The sequence below is a fragment of the Phaenicophaeus curvirostris genome, chromosome 1, assembly GCF_032191515.1.
Source record: "Phaenicophaeus curvirostris isolate KB17595 chromosome 1, BPBGC_Pcur_1.0, whole genome shotgun sequence".
Taxonomy (NCBI): domain Eukaryota; kingdom Metazoa; phylum Chordata; class Aves; order Cuculiformes; family Cuculidae; genus Phaenicophaeus; species Phaenicophaeus curvirostris.
In genome coordinates this window covers 201,225,798-201,239,448 of record NC_091392.1, presented here as the reverse complement: position 1 = coordinate 201,239,448, position 13,651 = coordinate 201,225,798, and the positions used below count along the sequence as shown (strand labels likewise).

Below are 13,651 nucleotides of genomic sequence, written 5' to 3'. Positions count from 1 at the left end.
TTGACATGGTGAGTTCCGCACTTTTTCCCAAGTCATTCTGCAGTTGTTCATGCTGATATAACCCGTGTACGTGTGTGTGCGTGTGCGAGCAGCGTCCTTAAACCCCACATATGGGGTAAATGCTATGGAAGTTTTTAGTGGAGAGTGCTGACTTCCCTGCTGGGGGCTGGGGGCTTGTCCGTTCTCGCGCATCCAAGTGCATGGACTGACGTGCAGCAGCTGCTTCTTTTTGTGGGTTTGTGCAGAACTAGCATTATGGGACCATGCTCTGAAGCTTCTGCATCCCATCCTTCAGACAGAAATAAAGACCCATGGAGTCAAATGAAAGGGAGGTGGCTCATGCACCACTGACATAGTGCATGTCAGTTCCCTAAAGGTCCATGAGGATTCAGGGCACAGCATTTCCCTGCTGCAGTTTTCCCGCTAGACATGGAAACTAGAAGTCTTGTTCCCTCAAGTGTTAAGTCACAGTGGCAAGTGGGGGGGATGCAGAAAGGCTGCACCAGTCAGAGCTGGGCTGCTGGGTTTTGGGGTGGTGAGGGTGAGGACAGCCACCCCCTCCACCGCATGCCCACCAGGCAGGAGGATGTGCAGGCAGTCAATTATTTTTAATTAACCTCCTTGCAAAATTTTCCTTCTCTGGAGTTCTGTTTCCAGCCTCTACCAGTGACCTTCTGGGCCCCGCTACCTCAGAGATGCACATCATCATTCACACCATGCAATCTCTTCCCCCCCCAACCCCCAAGACACTATGTTTCTTCTCCTTTTTTTGATGCCAGCCTCTCTCTCCCTCCCCCCCCACCCACAAAAGAGCCTGTCTCCAGGTTCTGCATAGAATTTGAGGGGCTGCCAGAGCCGTCCTCTCCTTCACACGAGCCTCTGCATCATGCTCGGTCTTTGAGCTCTGCCCAAGCCACCCTTCTGCAAGGGCAGGAGACCCTTCTGTCCCTTTGCTGATTAATGCAGCTACATTGGAGCGCGGCAAAACCACACCACCAATCTTCGGCATCATAAGAAGAAACGGGAATCCTCTCCCCCTTCGCTGGGTTTTTCCTGGTGGTTTTAAATAACTTCTTTTTTTTTTTTTTGGGGTGGCGGGGGGGTTGGTGGGGAAGAACACATACTTATTGACACCCCTGCCTCCCCCATGCCACCTCCTGCCTGCCTCTCCTTTCCCTCCACTGTGCTGTTAAAAACTAAAGCTGGGGGAGCCGCAGGTCTCCCCCTGGAGCACCCCAGATCACCCCCAGAGCACCCCAGGTGACCCCAGAGCACTTCAGGTCCCCCCAGAGCTCCCCAGCTCCCCCCTGGAAATTTCCAGGTCGCCCCCAGAACACTTCAGTTCCCCCTGGGGCACCCCAGCTGCCCCCTGGAGCACCCCTGGTCCCCTTTGGAGCCCCCCAGCTCCTGCACAGAGCACTTCAGGTCCCCCCGGAGTACCCTAGCTCCCCCCTGGAGCACATCAGGTCCCTCCGTAGCTCCCCAGCTGCCCCCCCAAAGCACCCCAGGACTCCCCAGAGCTCCTCAGGTGCCCCCACGGAGCTCCCCAGCTCCCTCCTGGAGCACCCCAGGTCCCCCCGGAGCCCTGCGGGTCCCCCCTGGAGCACCCTAGGTTGCTCCCGGAGCCCCCCAGGTCACCCCCCACGTTCCCTTTGGAGCCCCCACGATCCCATTTGGAGCTCCCCCCCCCGGAGCCCCCCAGGTCCCCCCCACGTTCCCTTTGAAGCCCCCCAGATCCCGTTTGGAGCTCCCCCCCTGGAGCGGTGGCAGAGGTTCCCACGGCAGCATCCCCAATCCTGCCCCGCAGCGCGGGGGGGGGGGGGGGGGGGCAGAGAAAGGCGGGGTGAGGGTTAAAAAAAAAATACATCGTGGGTGATAAGGACTCCCCCCCGCTCCTTCCCGGGTCCCAAACTTCCCGCAGCCCCTCGGGGAGCCGCATTTAGCCCCCGCCCGACGCCGGGACAGCCCGGTTACCTGCGGTGCGGGGCTGCGGTGCGGGGGCGCTGCCCCCCCGCCAATGTCAAGGGGGACTCGGGCTAATGCGGGCATTTCCCGAGGAGCCCGCAGCGCTCCAGCTCGGTATATTTAGCATCGCGGCGCTTTCTTGCTTTTTTTTTTTTTTTTTTCTCCTCTCTCTCTTTCCCTCCCCCCGAAGTTTCGCCCCGTTTATTTATTTATTTGCCGGCGGGCGCTGCTGCCGCAGAGCAGTAAGAGCCCGAGCGCTGGAAGCCGCTCGGTATTGCAGCAGGTAGGGAGGGCTGAGCGCTAGGACCTCGGAGAATCCTTCCAGCAGCAATCAGGACTACCTTAAACCCAGCCCAATGCCTCTTCCTGCGCCACTCTGCGTGCTGGATGGAGATCCAGGAGCTGCAGCTCAGTGCTGGAGTACAACATTTCACTGGGAGCCCTGCAGAAGCAACACCTGTTCCGAGCCAGCCAAGAAAGGCACAAGCACTTGTATGTTGCTGCTTTGCTCGTGGATCGTCAATAATCCTAAACCAGTGGACATCTGCTGAACCTCCTGAGAATTCTGGATAATACATTTGGACGTCAAAAGTTTTTTCTTTTTTTCTTTTTTTTTTTTTCCTGATTTTTTTTTTTTTAATTGGATTTATCTCAGCCAACAACGTGAGATTTCCCCCCTCCCCCTTTGCGGGATTCATGCTGATGTATGCAGTCTGTTATAGAGTAAAAACAGCGCATGCCTTTCTGGAGTCAGAATCCATAAATCCTGACGTAGCCTGTGCATCTTAAAAAAAAAAAAACCAAACCCTATAACGCCTAGGTATTTAAGTTGCTATGGTCATTCTTACCTTAAACCAAATGGAGAAACTACGGATTTTTTTCTTTATTACAGTTGGATGGGCTGAAGACCGTATTGCTTGCTAAGAGCTGGGGATATATGCATTCATATAGATATACACATCTATATGTTTATAAATATGTCAGTGTGTGAGTATAAAGTGGTGGTTTTCTTAGACTAACTGGTTTGACCTTGAACCTGTACCAGTCAAAACAGAATATTACTTTTATTTATGCATTTAATGGATTGAAGAAAGAACATTTTCTCTGTAACTGCGCTAGGGAGGGGAGAGGAGTGGAATATACCTAATCTTTATATCTCCTGGGTTTGGCACCATCATTATTGTTTATTCTTATTCTCTAAAAGCAGAATCTTCTGATGGCTCCCTTAGGTGAAGTTGGGAACTATTTCGGTGTGCAGGATGCAGGACCCTTTGGGAATGTGCCCGTTTTGCCGGTGGACAGTCCGGTTTTGTTAAGTGACCACCTGGGTCAGTCTGAGGCAGGTGGGCTGCCCAGGGGGCCCGCGGTCACGGACTTGGACCATTTAAAGGGGATCCTCAGGCGGAGGCAGCTATACTGCAGGACTGGATTTCATTTAGAAATCTTCCCCAATGGTACTATCCAGGGAACCAGGCAAGACCACAGCAGATTTGGTAGGTATTATCCTTAACCCTTTAGCGGCCATGGGATGAAATAATGGGGCAGAACTGCGGGGTGGGGGGGTGGGGTGGGGGGGTGCGAGGTGGGATGGAAAGGGGGGTGTGTGTGTTTGTGTAGCCCCAAGTTCTGCCTCGGAGCAGACACGGGCTGGGAGGTGGTGGTGGAATTTTTTTTTGCTCGGGACGTTTCTGCTGAATGATTTGATTTCGCGAGTTTAAAGGGGTTTTAATCATTAACCACCGCAATTTAAAATGCGCCGAGTTTCCTGAAGGGAGTGGCTGTCGTCCTGTACGCAAACTGACGGCGGCTTTTCTTGCGTTTTTCTCTGCTCATTACCTGCCCTGGTAACTGCTAGAATTGCAAACCCAGCCTATTTCGCTTCCCGGCGCGGGTTCTCCGGCAGCGCCTGAACCCCGCGCACCCTGCACCCTGCATCCCGCATCCCGCATCCCGCACCCCGCACCCTGCATCCTTCACCCTGCATCCCGCAACCTGCACCTCGCATCCCGCAACCTGCATCCTGCATCCCGGACCCTGCATCCCGCACCCTGCATCCTGCATCCCGCATCCCGCATCCCGCACGGCGCAGGTGGGGTCCGTGCTCACCCCTTCCCCCGCCGGGCAGGCTGCAGCAAAACCTGCTTTTCCCGAGCTGCTGGCAGCGAATTGGAAGGAGCATCCCCTGGGTTTCATGTCCAAGGGGACGCGGGTTGTGACTCAGCAGCGAGGGCTGCTTCGGCCGCTCCGAAGAGCCTGGGAGTTCACACAGAGCCTGGAGCTGCTCCGGTGCCTGGGAAAATGATAAAAGCCGGGCACATGGAATGTAAAAAAGTAACTAAAACAGCCCGGATGAGCCGATTCTTTCGGGTTTTTTAATTAAAAAGCGGTGAAGAAAATATGCCAGGTTAGCTCGCCACGCTCCCAGCTGCTGGAAGGAGTTAACTTGTGAGTGACCCAACCTGACAGCACTGAAATTCGGTCGTAAAAACAAAGTCCTGTGATGATTTTTTTTCCTCTCTCTCTATCTCTTCGTATTTTAATGCCAGATGTTGAACCATATCTAAACTGTATTTTATTGCTGTGTGAAGCTGTTTAGCTGATGCCGGTGTGGTAGGAGCTGATCTCCGAAGGGCGCAGGAGGGGGAGGGATGGAGAGAGAGGGATGAGGATCGAGCGGCCGTAGGTTTCTCCTCCGTCCCCCGCCCGCCCGGGTCCCCGGGGCCGGTGTAGGATCGGTGATGGGGGGGCGGTGCGGGATCAGGGATGCGGGGCTGGAAGTGTAGGATCAGTGATGGGGGATGCGGTGCGGAGCTGATAGTGCAGGACCAGCGATGCGGGGCTGGCAGTGCAGGATCAGGGATGGAGGGGGGCGGTGCGGGGTGGCCGTTCAGGATCAATAATGCGGGGCTGGCAGTGCGGGATCAGTGATGCGGGAGGGGCCGGTGCGGGGCTAGCGGTGTAGGATGGGGGATGGGGGATGCGGTGCGGAGCTGGCAGTGCAGGATCAGTGATGCAGGGGGGCAGAGAGGGGCTGGAAGTGCAGGATCAGCGATGCGGGGGGGGCGGTGCGGGGCTGGAAGTGCAGGATCAGTGATGCGGGGGGGGCGGTGCGGGGCTGGAAGTGCAGGATCAGCGATGCGGGGGGCGGTGCGGGCTGGAAGTGCAGGATCAGTGATGCAGAGGGGCAGAGAGGGGCTGGAAGTGCATGATCAGCGATGCGGGGCTGGAAGTGCAAGATCAGTGATGGGGGATGCGGTGCGGAGCTGGAAGTGAAGGACCAGCGATGCGGGGAGGCGGTGCGGGGCTGGAAGTGCATGATCAGCGATGCGGGGGGGCGGTGCGGGGCTGGAAGTGCAGGATCAGTGATGCGGAGGGGCGGTGCGGGGCTGGAAGTGCAGGATCAGTGATGGGGGATGCGGTGCGGAGCTGGCAGTGTCGGACCAGTGATGCGGGGGGGCGGTGCGGGGCTGGAAGTGCAGGATCAGTGATGCGGGGGGGCGGTGCAGGATCAGCGATGCGGGGGGGGCGGTGCGAGGCTGGAAGTGCAGGATCAGTGATACGGGGGGGCAGTTCGGGGCTGGCAGCGCGGGATCAGTGATGAGGGGGGGCGGTACAGGATCAGCGATGCGGGGGGGCGGTGCGGGACCAGCGATGCGGAGGGAGGGTGCGATGCGGGCAGGCGTGGGACCCCGCGGCTGTGTTCACAGCGGGAACTGCGGGGGGGGGGGGGGCCTGCAGAGCCCCCCGAGGAGGGTCGCCAGCTGCTCCCTGCGCAAGGCGGCGGTGACCACGTTTTTCGCGGCGTTCCCTTTTTACAAATGGCTTTCCAGCCGCGGTTGTAGGAAACTGCCGATTCCGAGGAGCAGCTCTTCCAGCGCTTTGGCTTTAAATAGATCTTCCCCCCCCCCCGTGGCGGTTTGATCACCCTCTCCTCCCCAGGATGCGCCCTTGTGATAAACCCCACGGAGCGCGCTGGGGATGCTCCTGCCGGGCAGCCCGGGCATGGCAAAGCCATAGGGATGCGTTGGGGCTCCCGGTTTATTTGGGGGTCGGGAAGGGATCTCAGGTGCTTTTGAATTGGTGCTGTGGCATTGCAGTTGTGTTTGCCGGCAGCTTGCAGAGTGGCAGATGCTCTTCGGGTTTTGGTGATGGGAAAGCCTTCTGGTGATCCTGGGAAGAGCTGCATCCCAAGTCTGGAGGTGCCCGTGGGAGAGCGGGTTAACTTGATCTCTGAGCGTGTGCGAGAAACCTGCGTGTGTGTGTGTGTAGGGGGGGATTGGGGTGGGTGGGAGGACGATAAGTGAAAAAAGAAAGTGAAAAGGAAGTTTTCCTCCAAGAATAAGGAGGACAAAGAGAAAACCCCGGGGGGATGCGCGTAAACTCCTCTCTGGGCTCTGCCCTGTGGGAATCCCCCTCCCCGCACACACACACACCTCTGGAGAGACATCAGATAAGAGTAATTCTTTTGTGATGCTATGTTGGATGCGTGCCCATTGCATACAATAAACCGAGCCGTGCTGTGTGTCTATACTCGCCCGGTTCTGGGAGCCTTGGCATTTCGCAATTTCTGCAGCAAGATGTCCATCTCTCAAAGAAAAAGCTCTCCGGGAGAGCCCGGCTCGGTCCCTCCCGTAATGCGCTCTCAGGTGATCAAAGCCTTATCTCTCCTGGGTGACAAATTTAATTTTTTTTTTTTTTTGATGCAGTCTCCTTTAGTCTAGGGCATTTGCTAGACAGTGGAGTCATTGTAAATTCAGGAACTCTGGAAGAGCGGAGAGGCGTGCCTCTGTGCGTCAGCACAAGTACTGCATGCACAGCATTAAAAAAATAGGAGCGTGCAAGAAAGGAAAAAAAAAAAAAAGCGCAAAAAAGCTTGTCAGCAGGTGACCTCCGCTCCCCGGGACCTGCTGCTACAAGGAACCGCTGCGTTCATCACCTGCGGGAGCCCCGGGGCGAGCCTCCCATCCCTCCTGCTGCTGGATGCGGGGCTGTCCCCGCTCCCCTCGCTGCGGGGAGAGCCGGCAGACCGGGGTGGGTGGGTGCGTGTGTGCTTGTGGAGGGCTCTGCCCCCCAGGAATGGGAATCGGGGTCTGCATTTTAGGGGGAGGGAAAGCCCCTGAGCATCCCCCGCAGCGAGCGAGGGGAGGGGATGCGGGGGATGCTCAGGGGACGGAGCGGGGGGCGAGGCGAGGGCGCTGGGAGAGCCTGGAAGTGAAGCGGAGCCCTGATGCCTCCTGGGGGGCTCTCGGCTGTCTGCGCTCCCGGCGCTTAATTGGCATCATGTGCGGGAGCGGGCGGAGCGGTGACAGCTGCGCCGGGCGGGGGCGGGGTGGGGGGGACGCCAGGGGAGCCCCGACCCTCGCCCCGGCACCGGGGTGACCTCCCGGCAGCTTCTTAGCCACCAAGGTCTCCGCTTTCCTCGCCCCTCTGCTCGTCCCCGGGGGGGTGGTTGCTTGGCTGGCTGCTCCAGCGACTTGCGCTCCTCCGCTCCCCTTCTCCCTGCATCCCTTCTCCCTGCATCCCTTCTCCCTGCATCCCCTGCAAGGTGAACAAAGAATTGGTTGGCAGAGATGCTTGTTTACCCTGTTGGTCGATGGTGTGTTAGCGTGCTAAGTGGACGTTAAATTGCTTCAATCCAGCCTATAATATAGCCAAATACAAAAAATGTGCAAAGGGTGGAACGCTCACAGTAAAAAGATCTGTAGATGTTCGTTACTTAAACCCAAGGCACATACTTCTGTAGGTCTGTTGTGCAGCCGAGCCGAACTAGATGAAAGTCAAAATTTCACCTTGTGTGAGCAACCCACCTCTTCTCTCCCGTGAGCCTGGCAGGAGAGCAGAACTGGCCTTCATGGCCAGCATCCTGGTGTCCTGCTGCCGTTCAGCACCATCAGAGTTGGGTCATAGGGAGGAAGGTGCTTGAAGGGCTGATGGGGGCATGTCAGGAATAACTTTCCGTCAAACTTTCTTCCTCACGGGTCTTTGCCTTGGAGTGGTTTCATTAAAGAAAATGCTCAGTGTCTGACAAGAAGATGCTCAGCACTCCATGCACTGAGACAGTTAATTCCTCTCTCCTTTAATTCTCTTCCCTATATTTAGCTATAAATAGGGCCCTAGCTTGTAAAGTTTGGAGCTGTCCTGGTTTTCATTTGGTCCAGCCTCATTTTGAACAGGAATATCTATTTTTATATCTGGTTCGGGTCCTAAGCACTATACGTATCTTATAGAAACTATACAGTGAAAATATTAATAGAAGCGTTGAGCCAAATCATGCCATCCTTAAACTGGCAAGACACTTGTGTAAGAGTGCGTGCTTGGCCCCAGATAATCTCTGGAAGGACTTAACAGCATGGCACATAAAACTTGCTGTGAATAGGCTTTTGAATATTTCAAATGAGCAAGGCTCTATTCTGATCTCAAATATGTGGATGCGCTTTGCCAAGCACCTTAAATTAATCTTGTGCACTTACAATAGGATGTGACAGTGCTTTTTTGTTCTTTTGACACACTAAGCAGCATGCACCCAAATGTTTGAAATGAGGGCAGCAATTAAAGTCTACATTTATACTCATGAGAAACATGCCAGAGTTACTAATTTAGCCGTAGGATGGTATATTGCACACCTAACATAAGATTTAACCTCAGTTAAAATTGCTTGGTAATACATATCAGGTAATATGATAGTTTGGCAACAGCTTTGTAGAAGAAGCCTTAGTAAGAAATCTGAAAGTGTTTTGTCTCCAGATACAATGGGAATGTTTAAATTGTTTCAACGGATTGATTGTATCTGAGATACTACATATGCTAGATAAGCCGCATGCTACCATTTTTTATTACTTTAGAAAAAAAATCTGTAATTACTAAGCATTTCCTCCCGGTATTTTTTATTTGTGCATATGCAGAGAATAATTTAAGATGCCTGGGCCTTAAAACAGGGCTATCAAAACAATAAGACTCTGGTGTTTGTAGTACTGAATAATATATAAGGTAATGATCAATGGTCCCTTACAGGGAATACATTTCATCTTTATATTAGCCTGGCTATAAATTTTCCCTATTGGCTTCAACTTGTGCTGTGTTAGATTTATGTGATTCATGCCTGTTATTGATTAGTGCTCAACTGTTTTGCGAGAGATGCCAAATTAATTGTTCAGAAATCCATGAAAGTGCTTTTTTATTGGCCACATGAGGCTCAACACATACTGTGCTGTTATTTTATTATTTCATGTAAATATAGTTTCCAATAAGCTTTAAAAATAGTTATGCGGTGTGCTTAGGCACGAAAATTCACAAAATATATCAAAAATGCCACTCTGTGCTTTGTTTTGTGGCTCACAAAGTAGCATAACGCAGCAGTGTGCCTCTGAACGTTGCTGGGGAACTCCTGCGAGGTCGTTACTGTCTTAAACAAATGCTCCCCAAATAGGAAGCAATTTCCATTTTTTTTTCCACAAGACTTCTAGGTTTATGCAAGGTTTGGCTGGTAGCATCCTCATTGAAGAGGTAAGCAGTTTGCAGGGAAGGCTGCCAAAACCACCCCAAACACTCACCAGATGAGCTGATATTTGATACAGACACTTACTGTACCATGTGCATTGATGCTGAATCTAGGAGCTTTACAGAAGGTGCTTCTCTGCAAAATCTCCGTATCTCTAGTGCACAAATATTTGCGTAAGGTTGCCGTTACAAGCATGGAAAGGCTTAATAATTTATGTACTATTACTTAGATTTAGGATATTTTAATTTTCAGCTTTGAGATGAGTAAAAAATAACACAGCAGAGAGATGGTTAATATCTAGGCAGAGATGTGTGAAAGACTGGACTGTACTAAGGATTTTCATTTCTCAAGCTTCTGGAAGATCATACTGTGAGTAAATGTTTCCAATTCATTGATACCTGGATGTAGGTTATTTGGTTCCATGTGCAATATTGTTTTCATCTCACAATGCTGATTCAAATGTATTTTTTTCAGAAATTGTTTTGCAAGACAAATTTCATAGGTTCTTTAGTACTGCTAATTTTGGCAATCTAAATGCTCATTTTTATTTTCTTGGGATGTATTATTTGTTGTCTAAATTAGAATAAGGGTGAGCTTTAGATTTGTGTTTAGAAATTACGTGAGAGATTGAGAACAATCTTTTAATTTGGTATGATAATGCTGTCTAAAATGCATCCTTCTAGCAGAGACTCAAACGACTTCACTCTTCAAGTATTGTACTTTAAGATATATTTGTTTACTCCTCATCTTCCTCCAAACAACTCTGAAAATGGGAAAACACCTTTGAAAATAGCTGCTTGTTGCTCAGAGATCAGTCACATCTGAGAAAAACCAAATCTTTCAATGGAAACATCGTATACATTGTCTGTTTTTTTCCTGCGTTTTATAGGTATACTGGAATTTATCAGTATAGCAGTGGGCTTGGTCAGCATCCGAGGAGTCGACAGTGGACTCTACCTTGGAATGAATGAGAAAGGGGAACTGTACGGCTCGGTAAGTTCCCACATGTCTTGGTCAGTCATGATCCTTATGTTCTGTGGGATAAATGCTTGATAACTCCTACAAGCCCCTGTTGCACCAGACACTGTACAAGCCCTGTTTGTGTTTTAAGTACCTTGCAGTCCAATGAGAAACAAGACCCTGTGGGTGGTGTAAAAATACAGGAGAGGGAAGAGGTGACAAAATTGGGAATGAGTAATAATGTGGACAGATGACAATTTGAATACAAACAATGTAGACTGATGGCCAGGGCTGGTCACTGAAGGCTTAAGGATGTACTGTAAGATTTGTAAACCTGTCCTTTTAGTAGAGGCCTAAACTGAGACAAAGTCACTGCCTTTTGTGCGTAGGCAGAGAGCTTTCTAGGAACGACAAAAGCAAGTAGAGGGGGAGGTAAAAGGGTGGCATATGTGATAAAGAAATGCCAAATGGGGGTGGGTAAAATTTATAAAAAATATAGGAACGAGGGCAAGGGCTTGGTGGTCTTAATGAAACTTAAGCTGGTGGTCCCTGCAGGCTGGCAGCAGCATTGAGTGATGGGAGCAAGGGAGGGGTGAGTAAAACAGTATTTCAGATGTGAAAAAAACAGCAATCCAACCTGCCTGAAAAATGTATGTGTGTGTATGTGTGCGATATGACCCTTACCTGGGAATACTTAAGACATCTGATGTACATGAGGGTTCACATCCCAGGTAGATCGTGGGCAAGGGGAATCTTGAAATGGGGCAAATAGCTCCCCAAACAGTAGAAGGCAACGTCTTCTGGCAGTAGAATATCAACATCCAAAGCTGGATTTGAGGACTAGAGAAGCGGCTGGATTTGCGGAAGAGGATGGCAGGTTCGAAGGGTAAGCAAGGGTCTAAAGTGAAGAGAGGCTTCATTGGGGTTCACCAGAAGCACAGTGGAGAAGGTAACAGTTGTTGATTGGTGGTATAAATGTTTCAAAGAGAGACACTTAAAAAGGAGTTAAAGTGATAGAGAGTGGTTTTGGGTGCAGCTGAAGATACCTCAGTCAGAAGAGAGTAACCATGACTGGGAAAAGGACGGGGAAGGGACTGGGTGGGACAGCAGTGAGAGTGGACAGAGATGTGAGAAGATGGTGATGAGAGGGTAGGTGAAAATTCCTCAGGAGTGTGAGGAAGTAAGACCAGGAAGGTCAAGCAGAAGTGTTCTTATGGGGGTGTCCAGGTTCACTGGTTCCTTTCCAATAAAATTTTATGTGAGAGAGGGAAGGTAGAGAGGGCAAGGGGACTGTCTTCCAAGCAAAGAGCAGGATAGGAGAGGAAGCCAGCAGTGTATGTGGGAGAAAGAAAAAGATGTGGTAGAAAGGGGAACAAGGCTGAGATGGAGAATGTGTGAACATGGGAGAAGGGGAGATGCAGAGATGATGAGCACCAGTGAGTGGGAAAGGCCAAGGAAAAGGAATTTAGCATAAATGGCAAAGTGGAAGAGAAAAAGGTTGGCAGGATGGGAAGAAGAAGACAGAAAGGGAATGGATGCATTGACAGATGTCATCAAGTTGCCTGTGAGGAGTGAGTAAGTTGTCAGAAGTCATAATGCTTGTGAAGCTGATGAATGGGATAAAGAGGTGAAGTCATGAGTACTTTTATGGTTCAGTTAGACAGCAAAAAAGCAGAACAACAACAGTAACATGAATCAGTAATGTTGATAATCATCAGTAAGAGTAGTGGTTTAAACAGATAAACATAGTGAATCAGTTACTCTATACTTCAGACATTCAGGAAAAGAAAATGTGATTATTGATAGAGCTTAAATGCATAAACTTTGGAAAGCAAATGCAACATGACTTTTGTGTGCAATTTATATTTAGCGTTTGCAATGTGTTTGACTGTCAGAATGAAGTACTCAAAACATTCTTTGCTGAAGAAATATGCACAAGAAATTCTTTGTAAATTACTAAGCTCACTGTGTTAATAAAATAGTTGTTCCATGATCAGCAGCTGTAAAGGAGCCTGTTTTCCTAGGCGTTTGTGTCTCACAGTCCAAGACATGAGTCTCCCTCACCTTGTGTCCCTCCACAGACACAAATTCCACAGCCTTTTATGTTTCTTGCATGGAGAAAGAGACACTGTTAGCTGTCTGTGCTCACCGAGTTGTTAGTTTGCAGGAATTACATAGCTCACTACTCCCAACTGGGATGTGCCAGTGATTTCTATTCTTTACTTTGCCTCTGACTAGTCACAAAACTGATAGGAATTTAATTTTCTTGAAGACCTTTGACTCCTGTTTGAAACTGCTTCAAAAGTTAAGGAAGGATAGACAGGCAGATGGATGTACAATGTGAGTGGATAACCTCTTTTCCCTAAGAAATGATGCTAAAAATATGAAGCCATTCATAATGCAGAACTGGCAATCTGTAGAGCTAGAATGCAAAGTTCAGGTTAAAATCTGATGGATGATATGGCTTATTGTCAGCACCCAGAGATGGGACGTACTAAAGAGTGATGGTAATTGAATTACATGACTTCAAATGAAATATAACCTCTAATGGCTACTCAGTGTGACGATGCTTTAAAGCCTTGTCAACACTAGCCATCCTAGTGCCTATATTTCAGCAACTGTCAGTTCTCATGGAAACACTGAGATAAGCAGGCCTCAGAGCAGATTTTGTATGGAATTGGCTGGACGTTTTCAAGTGACAGTGTTTTGCTTTTAGGCAAAACCCACAATTAATTGAAAATGAAGTTCTGTGGTGGGAATAAATGTTGCAGTTTGAACCAGAGGCAAGGCACAATCCTCCTCAGAATTATCTTCTGGGCAAGAGAGATCAGTTCAACTGAAATTAGTTTCAAGACTGATACGTGATAGACTGAGGTTCCAGTTTTCCACCTGAATTAAGCACAGCAGTCACTTGAACTGTTCTGTAGCACCACTAAGTTATCCGTTTGCTGCCTGTGCTGGGAGATAGGCCACTCTGTCTTGATTTCTTCACTCAGGGCTCTGAATAGCATCAGCTTTGTCATGGAGCAGGTACATTTGTGAGGCTGTGAACGTGTTTTCTAAGGTGGGAAAACCATTTCCCATGCACAACTGAGTAGTAAACTAGGAAATAGCTGGTCCTGCTCTACATCAGCATTGTGGGTCTAAGCAGAGGTGTTTCTGCAGGCACTCAGCACTGCAGCACTCGTCACTGCCAGAATAGATGCCTCGCGTCTATGACACTATCAT

At 50.1% G+C, this 13,651-nt stretch overlaps 1 protein-coding gene across 1 annotated transcript in view; it reads left to right on the top strand.

Moving 5' to 3' along the window:
* Positions 1-2,322: 2,322 nt before the first annotated feature.
* The window catches only part of FGF9 (fibroblast growth factor 9), a 30,948-nt gene continuing 19,619 nt past the window's right edge, over positions 2,323-13,651 (top strand). The window contains exons 1-2 of the mRNA XM_069883550.1: positions 2,323-3,458; positions 10,353-10,456. Of these exons, the coding sequence (XP_069739651.1) occupies positions 3,182-3,458; positions 10,353-10,456 (381 nt within the window). The 5' untranslated portion in view covers positions 2,323-3,181. The remainder of the gene's footprint in view (positions 3,459-10,352; positions 10,457-13,651) is intronic.